We start from the raw sequence: 13,851 nt of genomic DNA on the forward strand, positions 1-13,851 counted from the left end.
GGTAAATTTGTTCTATTTGGCCCCTGAGGATAGAACCAGGAACTATAAGTAGAAACTTGCAGAGACAAATTTAATGTCAAAAAACTTCCTACTAATCAGAATTGGCCAAAATTAGAATGGACTGCCTAGACAAGTGATAGGTTACCTAGGCCTCATTAGAAGTCTTCAAGCAGAGAATGGATAATCATTTTGCAGGTCTGTTATACTGAAGGATTCCTTTTGGGTATGGGTTAAACTAAATGGTCAATATGGATCTTTCCAATACTTGAATGTCATGAAAAATTAAGTGTGGGTCCCTGCATGGAATATGTAGGTACAAAGAATTGATACTAACTAAATGCAAAAATAATACTACACCAGAATCTCAAAACTTATTCCAGGTAGTACTGATTTAATACTATTGTCATTATCATTTTCTTTAATACAAATCAATTAAAAAACAATCTTGTTATATGAATATCTAAAAAGTTCTCAATGGACTTTCACTCATAGATCTTATGTTATTTCATATCATTTCTAAATAATATTTAGGATATATATATATAGGAATTTGAAACATGGAGATAGTAAATAATTTCCCAAAATCATTACGTCAAAATGGAGGAATTTGAAACATGGAGATAGTAAATAATTTCCCCAAATCATTAAGTCAGTGACAAAGAAGATCCTTCATTACCAATATCCTGTTCAATGTTTTATATACATTAAGTGACAATTTCTCTTTCTCTTCAATGTACTCAAAGGGATTTTTTAAAAATATATATCAGATTGATAATATTTATTTAGAGAGAAAACTTATAAAATATTGCACTTCATCATAAAATATTCCCAGGAAAGAATAGCTTGCTGAAATGAATGGAATTGTGTTAAATAAGAAATTCAATCAGTTTTTTAAAATGTGTGCTTTTTTTAAAATTAGAGATAAAGATAAAGATAGATCACATGAATCAGTAATCTGTTATAATCACATACTAAGAAAACTGCTCATTTGGGATCATTTTATGTAGATGATTGATGCAGATAATTACAAAAGTAAAAGTATTTTGATATATATTATGTAGTAAAAGGGGAAGAAAATAATTATTTTAATAAATAAGACCCTTACATATCTATACCTTGACTAGCAATTTCTATTCTCAACAAATAAAATAATCCCCTATATGTGGCAGCTCATTTACTTTCCCTGGGTCTCAGTTTCGTATCTGCAAAATAGGAAACTGAATCAAAGGATTTCTTAGGTCTCTTTCTGCTCTAAATCTAGTATGCTATGAAATGAATTCTGCTGAATAAACTTCTATTCCAAAAATAATTGATTCAATTTAGTTAAAACAAAATTAAATGATTAGCAAATAACCAATTGTTTATAAAATAATCAATTTGACAAAACTCAAGCTACTTTGGCTATTCTCTCCGGAATTTCTCCAAAACAGACCTATAATTGGTCTGTTAAAAGACAGAAAAATATCCTCTGTGATAGGGAACAAGAGATAACATTTCTTGTTAATACCTGTAATGATGAATATATTTGAGATTACTAGGGAATAAATGAAAGGATAAAGTGCAGAAACAGACTACACCAAAGACCCTGTGCTAATCAACTACCATAAACAAATCCTGTTGTAAAAAGCAAAGGCTAAAGTACAGTAGAGGCAAAATGACAGCCCTATCAAACTTTACTCTACAAATAACAGAAACATGCAATGATAAGAAAAAAAGACTGAATTTACTTGTGACCACCCTGGTAAAACACACCGGGTAAAAGACTCCTTACTTCTATTTCTGCAGATTCCACCCGATTTTCTATAATTTCAATACATTGTCTCTTGACTGGTGGTTCTTCACTTATAACAGTTTCTTCAGCTATATCTGTTGCTGGTACTGTTAATACTGAAACAAAAGTAGTACATATTAATTACTTTAGGAAATGTTTATCATGATATTATGAAAATAAAATTATTCTTAAAATTACTGACACACGTAACTTTAAAATATTGATTCACATATTTCAGACTATACAAAAATGTGCTTCAAAACACTGGGTTACTACTTTCAATCTTTTACATTTCCTAAACTTTCCTGTCCTAATTTACTACACTTGTACTTATTAAAAACACAAGCTTTTTTGTTGGAAGACAAGGGAAGAGACTTGACCCCAGAGTCTGGAAGATGTGGGTCCGAGTTCCTCCTGTCAGTCACCTGATAAATATTTATTAAGCACCTACTACATACCAGACATTACTAAATGCTGGGGATACAAAGAAAAAGATAGTCCCTACTCTCATCAGACTAGATTTGTGATCCAAGGAAGTCACTTAATAATAAGCCTTTGACAACTCTCAAAACTATAAGTTGTAGAAAAGAAATGTTGACAGAGGAAGATCCTTACCAAATACTTCCTAGACCAGTGAAATCACAGGTCTGCCCTAAATAAATAAATCTTCTTTATCTAGAATCAGATCAATCACTCTCCTAAAGACTATTTCATAAATTAGTCTAAGATATTGATATGCAACTGTAGCTAACTCTCAGTTAGCTGGTTATCATTTATGGCAAGTATTAATTCACAAAATGGACTTTTCTGCCATGTAGCACACTTCTGGATTGGCTTCTCTGCACTGTCAACACATATTCAGTGAAAGAAAGGAAATTTTAACATTACCATACAGACAATATGATTTAGAAGTTTGAGAAGCATATATTGATGGCCTCAAATCATTTTTACTAGCTGAGTAATGCTGGGCAAGTCACTTAACCTTTGTCTGCCTTAGTTTTCTCATCTAAAATGAAGATAATAATAATGTCTACCTTCTGGGGTTATTGTGAGGATAAATGAGATAATATAAAGCACTTTGAAAACCTTAAAGAGCTATATATAATGTTAGCAATTATTATTATTCAATGTAGTGTTAAAAAAAAAAAAGTACAATGCAAGATCCAACAAATGATTTTTGGAGCTGTACCACAATTCCTTTCTTTTCTTTTTTTTTTGTTTCTTTTTTATTTTTTTTACACAAAATATACATATGGGTAATTTTTAAACAATGACCCTTGGCAAAGCCTTCTGTTCCAAATTATCCCCTTCTTCCCCCTCCCCCCTCCCCTAGATGGCAAGTAGTCCAATACATGTTAAATGTGTTAAAATATATGTAAAATCCAATATATCTATGCATATTTATATAGTTCTCTTGCTGCACAAGAAAAATCAGATCAAGAAGTAAAAAAAACTGGGAAAACAAAATGCAAACAAATAATAACAGAATGAGTGAGAATGCTATATTGTGGTCCACATTCAGCTCCTATGGTCCTCTCTTTAGGTTTAGATGACTTTCTTCATCACTGAACAATTGGACACAATTCCTTTCTTAATTAATGAAGATACAGAGATCTAACTTACCTTGTTGTCCATCTGGCATAGTTACAATGATGGGCTGACCTATTCCACTGGTTGGAATGGAGTGCAAATTACCAAGCTGAATTCCATCTGTAACTATTGTAATGACTTGCTGACCCCCAGAGCTAACAACTTGCTGGATTGCACCATCTACTGATTCTGCTGTCACCACCTCCTCAGTAGCCACAACTGGAGAAAGAATTCAAAAGTATGTCAACAAACATTTGAACACCAAAAACTCAAATTAAAAATTTTAAAAGTTAAAAAATAAGCTTTTTTTCAAGTTCTGTACACTTGTTGTTTTAACCTCTCCCTTTGTTTAAATTTATATGATGCCCATCACTGACAAAAATTTGTTCCCAAATGGCAAACTATACAAACCAATCCTATTTTTAAGTCTTAATAGCTGAGATTGGATTATGTTTTGAGAAAACACCATCACTTCCATTTAAAGAATAAAACAAAAGTTAATCCCCAAATCACTCTGACAAAGGCTCAGTACTTCTCACTATGGGCCTTTCTTATCACTAGCACAAAACTATTTTCCCACTCACTCATTAATATGACTCCATCAGATAAAGGCGATGCCTCCCACCTCTGTGTCTCGGAGACAACCTAAGATGCAGATTCAAATAAAGTGTACAAAAGTCCAGTTACAGACTATATGTTTGTTATTTGAGAAATGGCCTACCTACATACAGAGGCTTATTACCAAGTTGTCATAAAGTCAAGAAGAAGTTATGAATTTTATTGGTGGAAATAATATCCAAACCAATGAAATAATAGATCCTTAAAATACTGAAGGCAATCAAAGAACTAAGTCATAGGAAAAGACAAAGGACTGAATCTGTGATTTCAAAGAAACCTTTTCTCCCAACTCAGGTGGAAAACTTTTCTGTAATTTTTAGTCTGTAAGAGTTGTCTGGAGCACTGAGACCTTGTGTCTTGCCCAGGGTCAAATAGCCAGTTTGTGTCAGATGTAAAACTTGAACCCAAATCTTCCTGGTTTTAAGCCCACCATACCACACTGCTCTCTTACATATGGAGAATATCCTCTTTAAAACGCTGAGTAATCCTATTGATGATATCATTTCAGGAACAAATCATAGCACTACAGATGGGAATTTTTTATTAGGTACATGAAAAACAGTAGAAATAGAGCAATTGTATTATCAGTAGACACAATTATCAAAATAACAAAAACTCAAATCATGATTAATTTGGTTATTTACTTCCAAAAGAAAGTTTTATCTTTTAAAAACAAAGAAACAAAAAGAACAACAACCCAAAAAAAAAAAAAAAAAAAAAAAAAAAAACATTGTTACCAGCTTCATTTAAAAGAATGAGTATATAAAACCATTTCCAAATGAATTTTTCTGTTTAAGTCATGGGGAAAGATTTTATAATACAAAATCTTATAACAAACTGTGATATATAGATGCTGTGCAAAATAAACTTCATTTTACTAGTGTTTACAGCAGATTACCTGTAATCTTGGGCAATAAATGGCTAAAGAACTTACTTCAGAAGGAGGTACCTCATATGCACTTCAAGAAAAGGAAAAAGCAAGGTACATTTCAACCTTGGTGTTCAAAGTTGTATCTATGGCAACAAGCTTAGCCTCAAACCTGCCACTATAGTATGTGAGGACTGTGAAGATTTAACTCACAAAAGATAAAACTCACGATTTTGAGAACCTTTATATTTTGAGTTCTTTGATTATTTTTGTTTGTCCTTTAAACTATAATTAAGTTGTATCATGAAGCACTTAAGAAAATTTCAAGAAGAAATTATTTTTAAAACAGAGTAATGAAATACTGGACATGAGTGGCCAATTGTAAAGCAACTAACATTTTCAAATGTAATAAATTTATTCATGCTTTGATTTCTTTTCCTTGCATATGAAAAAGGAATTTCTACCTCAGCTGGTAATGAGAAGGAAACATTTTAAAACAATCATATTAGAAATTGCTGAGATCAGAAAATACACAAGGAACAATTCATGAGCTTTCATCTTTGCAATTAATTTTACCACTATTTTCAATGATTGCCATTAAAATGGATACAATTCTTGCCTTTCATCTAAAGATCTTTGTTCCTTTGCAAATTTCACTAAAGAGATTAAAGGAAAAAGTTACAGAATGTTTGTGTAACAAATCAAAGTAGAAACAATAATAAACCAAAAATATGAAAATATTTTTAAATTTGAAAAATAACTTTATATAAATAAATTTGAATTAAAAATTGAGGGGATGGACAGCAAAAGGGCAATAATTGAACAAGTTGTGGTACATGATTGTGATGGAAGACTATTGTACTGTAAGAAATAAAGAACATGTGCATTCAGAAAAATCCAGAAAGACTTAAATGAGATGATGAAAAATGAAGGAAGCAGAACCAAAAGAAAAATGTACGCAATAACAGCAATATTGGTATGATGATCAATTGTGAATGATTTAGCTATTCTGAGCAATACAATAATCCAAGACAACTCCAACGGGCTTTTGATGAAAAATGTTATCCACTTCCAGGAAAAGAAGTGATGGAATCTGTATGCAGATCGAAGCATAATTTTTTATGTTATTTTTCTTTTTTTTGTTGGTTTGTTTTTTGTTATTTTTCTTGAAGTTTTTTGATCTTTGGAGCCTGTTTTCTTTTGCAATGTGGCTAATATGGAAATGTTTTGCATAATTGTAATGTATAACAAATAAAATTGTTTGCTTTCTCAAAGAGGACAGGAAGAATAGAACTTGAAAAATGAATGTTAAAAATATTTTTACATATAATTGAGAAGTAAAATAAAAAGGAGAGAGAAATAAATATATTAGAGAGCTCTTTTGAGGCTCTTTTTTTTGGTTCAAAGTAAAATCACACAACATAAATACTCACTTGTCTGATTCAGTAACAAAAAGTATGACTATACAAAACCAAAGATAAACTAGAACTAAGTTACAGAAACTAAACAGAGAGATAGAGAGATGGATCTAGATATATCTCTGAAACCTGATATCTCTTATTAGAATAAAAGTTCCATGGCCGTAGGAATTATTTCATTCTTTGTACTGTATCTCCAGAACTAGTAGATGATTAATAAATGTCTGTTGATTAGCTGATTATCTATATGACTGATACAGAACTTGAACTCAAAACCACCAAACTAAAACAATGATTACCAAAAAAGGAAAATACTGCTAAAGACGAAAAATACCACAAAAGTACCTTTCCATAATAAAGTATTAGCTACATATTTATTAAGCTACATATAATTACATATAAGCTACATATAATTAGCTACATATGCTTATTAAGAAAAAATTACATTTGAAAACATAATAAGGAACCTGTCAAGAAAAAAGTCAATTTTTGTAAATGACTAAAAGATGAAGTTTATATATAGGATTTTCTTTCTAGTTACATATTCAAATGTCTTTGGTGGATTTCTTTCCTCAACATATGCAACAGGATTGGATGTATAGTAGGAGCTCTAAATCTTATATGGCTTAATCTGGGCTTGGAAGGTGTGAGAGAGAAAAAGTCAATTAAATCAAAAAAATCTAATAAGATTTTTAAGCTAATTCTTGAAACTTAAAAGGCAGGATAGAAGAAGAACCATTTATAGTCATTTTATAATAACTGATAAAAGTCAACCGTCAATAGAGGAATTGAAACAGAGTTTGGCAATTCAAAAATAATATATACTCTCTCTTTTTTTTTTTAACTAAGAAAATCTTTTATTGAAATTGTATCATGAGATACATTTGAAATTTAGTATTTTCTTTGGAATTTTTTTTTAAATAACTTTTTATTGATAGAACCCATGCCAGGGTAATTTTTTACAGCATTATCCCTTGCATTCACTTCTGTTCCGATTTTTCCCCTCCTTCTCTCCACTCCCTCCCCCAGATAGCAAGCAATCCTTTACATGTTGAATAGGTTACAGTATATCCTAGATACAATATATGTGTGCAGAACCAAACAGTTTTCTTATTGCACAGGGAGAATTGAATTCAGAAGGTATAAATAACCTGGGAAGAATAACATATACTCTCTCTGGAAAGCATTTGCGCATTTAAATTTTAATATTTCTTGCCTAATAAAATGGCTTTCACAACATTTCAAATTAGATAAAACCATACTATACAAAGTCTTGAGTTGAAAGAAGGCTTTCCAGCTTCCTCCACATTGCTCCCATCCATGTTTAAAATTCTTTCCTACTACTCATTCTTATTGGAATAGAGAGGAATATTAGGAATATTTCTCACACTACAACACAATATTAGATCAAAACAAAGCCTATCAAGTGCCATAAAGCTCTGAGATGTGATGATAATGAAAATATTCATCATTTTAAAAGGTCCTCTTTGCAAATTATGACAAACAAAAGATGTCAATTCTATCAAACAGTTAAAATAAACATAGCAGATGATATTAATAATGATTGACAGAAAAGTTTTTTAGAGGTAAACTCATAACTCAAATGATCCACATGAGAATTAATTCTGTAATGTTAAAAGTTTTGCTACTTTTAAAAATTGTCGTCTATTCTTTATCCATTTCAAGTCCAAAAGAAAGAATTGCTCAATTCCACTTACTTTCCCTGAGCCCTCTGAACCAGCCAAACTGATTTAGTCATTGGCTCCAGAAAATACTTTATACTTTCCCTACGTATATTTTGAGAAAAAGTGAACAGAAACATTTTTCCTGCATAAGCGCGCGCACACACACACACACACACACACACACACACACACACACACACCCTTTGGCTTGAACAAGTAACTGCTGTAACTAATAAGGTTTTCCCTGCAGCACTACAGATTTTCATCCCACTCAGAGATGCCAATTGCTTGTCACTGATTTGAGAGGTAACATCTATTAAATCTACTTAACTCTCAAGTACTTCTTATTTTTCTCTCCTTAACTGTGTCTCTCACACCTTCCAACCCCAAATTAAGCAACATGGGCTTTAGAGCTCCCATTATACACCTAATCCTATTGCATATATTGAGGAAAGGAATCCAAAGGCATTTGAAGGTGTAACTAGAAAGAAAATTCTCTATATAAACTTCATCTTTTAGTCATTTTGCAATCTTAAAGAATCATTCTAAGCAGGGCTTCTCAGAATCTTAAGACAGACATGTTAGGTTTCCATTACAATTAACTTTGCAGTATTCATTATTCTTTAATTATTTTGATAACTAATAAGATTAATTAGAGTTGCTGAGGTGCCACTGGACCAAAGCATATATTCTAACAACTTCATCACTCTTTTTTAAGGAAAAAAAAATGAGGGAAAATAAGAAAATCACAATGTTATCAATGATCATCTTTCACCACAAAACTATAAATAGAACCCTAATTAATTTACTAAAAATCTATTCCCAATTTGAGAATATTAGAGGAATATAGAAATATACTATAGCGCAATAAAGGAAAATTTTATTTTATGCCATCACAAAGTGTAACCATTACACTTTATGTTGATGATTATCAGACATCCAATTACAGTCTCTCTTTGGAAGTATATCACCAACTGCCTTATTCCATATTTATAACTAGATGACCCATAATTCAAAATAGAAATCAAAATCTTTCCCTCAAAATCCAACCGTCTTCCAAACTTTCCTATTTTGGCCAAGAGTAGTACTATTCTTCCAGTCACCTTTGTTCATAACCTTGATGTCATTCTTACTCCAAATATTTAATCAACTGCCAAATCTTGTTTCTAATTCCAAAACATCTCTCAATATCCATTCTTTTCTCCATTTAAGAACTAATATTCAAGTTCAGGATATTAACACTTCTCAGCTATCTAGTTTCCTAAAAATTAGCCTTTCTGCTAATCTCTTTAATCTACCCAGTTACCAGTAACTCTCTAACAGTGTAGCCCTAACCATGTCACTATTCAATAAACTCCAATGCTCTCTATAACTTCAATGACCAAATATAAAATCCTGTTTGCTTTTAAAGCCCTTTACAACCTAGCTGCTTTGTACCTTTCCACCTTTTTACATTTTACTTCCTTTTATATATTCTTCGATTTAGTGATTCTGACCTTATTCCCTCCTACACATTACACTCCTGTCTCTCTGACTTTGCATTAATTATCCTCTTTACCTAGAATTTTTTTTTTTACCTCTTAAGATTCCTAGTTTCCTTCAAAGCTAAGTTCAAGAATACCTTCTTCATCAAGCCTTTCTTGATCCTCAATCTAACTACCACCTTTTCCTCAAAAAGTATCTTATATCTATACATGTACATGTTGTCTCCTTGGGCTAGATAGCACCTTCCTTGAGAACAAGAACAGTTAGTTCCTCTTTGGTCTTTGTTATCTTCAGTGCCTCTCACTATGCCTGGTCCATAAAAGACAAATGCTTGGTGATTAATTATCCAGAAAATTACACTGCCCTTAAAATCAATGCCAACCAACAAACACATAACCCCAAAATTCAGCAGTACCTCACACTGACTCACCCAGTAAGCATCTCCTTTCCTACTCAATCTCACCAGGCTACCTACTAGCTATTTCCATTATAAGTTCTGGTATCCTATCATTTCCCAGTATTGTACTATAAAACTATGTGATATCATCTAGGCAAAGCAGACAGGAAGAACTGTTATTTGCAATGGAAACATTGTTATCTCTTTCTGTTAAAAAAAGTCACTAGAAACAATATAGGTTTGCCATGGCACAATCAACTTGACATATGAATCAGTTGGTTTGCAATGTATCTGTATTTGAAAGACATTATTCTAAGGTATTCTCTAATATCTCAACTTTATTCTTAGAATTACTCATGAGTAAAAAAACAACAGAAATTCAAATAACTCAAATGGATCCATGAGCTCATCTATTTGGATGGTTCCTTCAATAACAGATACTGTAATTCTTTTATTGTCTATCTTAGACAGCTCTTGTCTGTGGCTCCTTCGAATATGCCACATTTAATATACTGGCAGCCTTCTTTTCTTCCTCCTAACATAAAGAGGGTGACAGTGCCAAACTGTGTACTGTTACTGTGTACTGATTACTCTTGGCCCTTATCCCACAATCAGCTCAACTTCTCTTTCAGTCATACATAGATTTCCTTTACTCTAGCACTTCTTTATAAAGTTCCTGATTTATTATATGTTGCAACTTACACACACTCATCATTTGCCTTTTCACTGATTTGCCTTTTCATTGATTTGCCTCTATTTCCCTCATTTTTACTTTATCAGAGATTACTGTATTCTATGCTTCATACATATATTCCATGTTTTCACATGACATCAATAGACCCTACTGGTAATAAAAAAAATGGGCTTTTTTCCCAGGAGAAAGTTTTAAGTCATTAAAAGAGCTCTGACATTTCCTAAAGGCAATTCATCCTGATCTTCCCATTTAATTTTGGCCCAAATTCTTTGTCCATTTGTTCTGTCTGTCCCAAATATATATATTGATGGACATATGTTGTTTACCCAACTACATATTATAATCTGGGCAGAAAACACACTTTATCCATTTGATTTTCCTATGTAGATGATCAGTCCAAACTTTTAAGTGGTTATGCTTATGCTTTTTTGAATGTTCCCAGGTTTGATGCAAGCAGCAAAATGTTTTCTGCAATAAGACAGTGGTGTAGCAGATAAGGAATCCTGGTTCAAATTCTATCTCAGATATTCACTAGTTGAATGATCTTGAGCAAATTAAGTTAAATCTCTCTGTACTTCAGTTTTCTTATCTACAAGGTAATGGAATTGAACTCAGTGACTATTTTTGGTACCTTCTGGCTCCAAATATATGATCTTATGACCATCTATAGGAAGATCTTTTCCTCACATAGGCAAACACTTTGGGTGAGCATACATTTAATGCCTGGCATGATGTTTATAATCAGAGAATTAATGACCAAGTTTCTCTCTGCTATTACACATTGCTAGAAAAAGCTAATAATTTTAATGGTTGGGAGACATGCTGTTGAAAAAAGTCATTAAATTGGTACTTTGCTCTATTAAATATAAAACTTTTTATTTTAAAAAAAAAAGGAATCAACAATTAGTATAGCAGAATTTTTTATCTCGAACATCTTTCAGTCAAGTGTGTGATAGCAAAGATATGATCCACTGAGGAATACTGTTTGCAACAACTAGCTTGTTTCTTATTAAAATCCTCATTAAGAATGCTGTGCTTTCAGTATATATATAGATAATGCTAATAAAATTTTTACATAGAGAAGAATGAACAAATAGGTCAGTAGTTGTCAAAGTCCTGTCAGGTAACTTTTTTCAGTATTATTAATAATATCCAAGTTTTTTTTTCCCCCCCTTGGTATCTTCTCTTCCTTCAGATACATAATAAGTCAACCCCCTCAATGCTCTTTAAATTGTATTACCTTTAACACAGATCTCTACTCTGTACTACTAATATGATATAATCTAGCTGCTTTTCTCATATTGGTTTTCTTAGTCCAATTTCTACCTCTTCTATAGGTAATTTGGGACTATGATGTTACAGTCAAAGTACAGTAGTTCTATTATTTTGGTTATTCATCATAAAAATCTTTCAAAAATCTTTCCATTTTTCTTTTGTCCATTATCTTTCATTTTCATCCTTAAGTATCCTTGAGAACATTATACCAAGTTTTTCTAAACCTGATTTTATTCTCCATTGCTTTTCTACTTTATATGATAAAATCTCTCATAATTTTCCATCATCCTTCTTCACAAGGTTTTAGAAATGAGTTTATATTCTAAAAAGATCATCTCTTGGCAAGTCAAGTGTCTTCTGACTAAGGTGCTTTTTAGGCTCTTTTGGTCTCCTTCATATGGCAAATGACTTACCACAGTTAAACTTCCATAAGAACTTATTATAATTAGTGTCAATAACTTTGCTACTGACCATTATCCATTTTTCATTTTCAATAACTTGTTTTAATAGGTCAGGACAGAGCTGCTTAAACTGCATGAAGCCAACAAGAAAGGAGTTTAAAATATCACAACTCAAGTGACAAACAGGAATGAGGAACAGTATCAAAGGAAGTTTCAAATGTCAATGGGGAGAAAGGAGTGATGTTGAGAGAAGATCACAGCATAGCAGGAGCATACATTGGTAACGAGCAAGAGCATCAAATTAAATGAGAATGACAAATGGGTATTGGAAAGTATGCTAAATGTTATTAAATGATATCAAACTTTGTACCAAATGACTTCTAGATGGTCAATAGCATGGAATTTTAATTTTGATATTTTAACACCTTTATAGAATTGAAAAGCATATATTCCCAGAACCTAAAAGAATTAGGCTGGAATAAAAAGAAAATCAAACCATGATGGTTATGACAAATGTAATATATGCTCTTCTCATGTAGTCCAACTTTGTTTACATTTCACAGTAATCTGAGTCTGTGGGAAACCTTGGAATGTAATTATTTCAATCCTAACTCCTGCCCTCTGCTGATACAAAGATGGTGAGCAGAGTAATAGGAAAGGAACATAGGGCAAAGATAATTGAATTTTTTCAAGTGCCTAAAAACAATAATTTAACCACTTTCACAGTAAAAAAAATATACAATATTTATTGGTCAATCACATATATACTACTGGACAAAATTATGTCCATAATGGCCTTCTCATTGTAAACAAAGCCAGAAAAAAAAAGAGCATATAGCTAAATGAAAGAATAGGATATAAGTTTTCTTTCAAGAGACAGATAAAGGAGCTAATGACATCATGTGCTCAAACAGATATTTGATCATCTCAACTTGCAGTGCTCATAATGTGCACAGATAAAAAAAAACTACCATGAAGGTAATCATAGCTCATGTACCAAAATCTACAGCAGAAAATGAAAGAGCTAAGAAATTCTATTCAGAACCTGAGATCCTCCAGATGAAGTTAGTCTTAACAATGGAGGATTAAAATGCAAAGGTAGACATAAGAGGAAGTAATTTATAAGGAATAAAAGAGGCCAAAGGCTTGTAGGTAATTCAGAATCTTTATGCCTGTTTATCATGAATACTTTCTTCAAAAGAGTGAACCAGAAGGCACAGGGTATAGTAAACATTGAATATTTGGGAAAAAAAAAAAAAAAAGCACAAATAAATCCCCAAACTGGCTAAGTCTTGATTGGAAATAACTGATTATCAATATAGGAATCGTTTAAGAATAAATTCTCTGAAATGAATTTCTTTACTTAGACAAACATTTATTAAGAATCTAAAATGTACACGATATTTGAAAGTACAAAGTCACAAAAAAATCAAAGAATCCCTACACACAAGGAGACTACTATTCAGGGGTTATAATATGTACACAAATAAGCACAGAACAAGGAAAATCAAGGCAACTGGAGGAACAAAAAAGGCTTCATGGAAAATGTGGCTTCACCTAAGCTGAACCTTAAAGAAAGACAAGGATTCTAAAAGGTGAAGATGGAGATGGAAGGCATTTCAGGCAGGAACAATGGCTTATAAGAATGC

General features: G+C 32.0%; 1 protein-coding gene across 6 annotated transcripts in view; it reads right to left on the reverse strand.

Moving 5' to 3' along the window:
* The window catches only part of GABPB1 (GA binding protein transcription factor subunit beta 1), a 77,003-nt gene that overhangs the window by 3,742 nt on the left and 59,410 nt on the right, over positions 1-13,851 (reverse strand). For 4 of the 6 annotated variants that reach the window (XM_051980624.1, XM_051980625.1, XM_051980622.1 and 1 more), the window contains 2 exons: positions 3,395-3,580; positions 1,772-1,887 (listed from right to left, as the gene is read on the reverse strand). In XM_051980624.1, coding sequence (XP_051836584.1) covers positions 1,772-1,887; positions 3,395-3,580 — 302 coding nt within the window. Of the gene's footprint in view, positions 1-1,752; positions 1,888-3,394; positions 3,581-13,851 lie in introns of those variants that run through there. The other 2 variants (XM_051980627.1, XM_051980628.1) reach the window with 2 other exon arrangements.

This window comes from Antechinus flavipes, chromosome 2 (assembly GCF_016432865.1).
Source record: "Antechinus flavipes isolate AdamAnt ecotype Samford, QLD, Australia chromosome 2, AdamAnt_v2, whole genome shotgun sequence".
Lineage (NCBI taxonomy): Eukaryota > Metazoa > Chordata > Mammalia > Dasyuromorphia > Dasyuridae > Antechinus > Antechinus flavipes.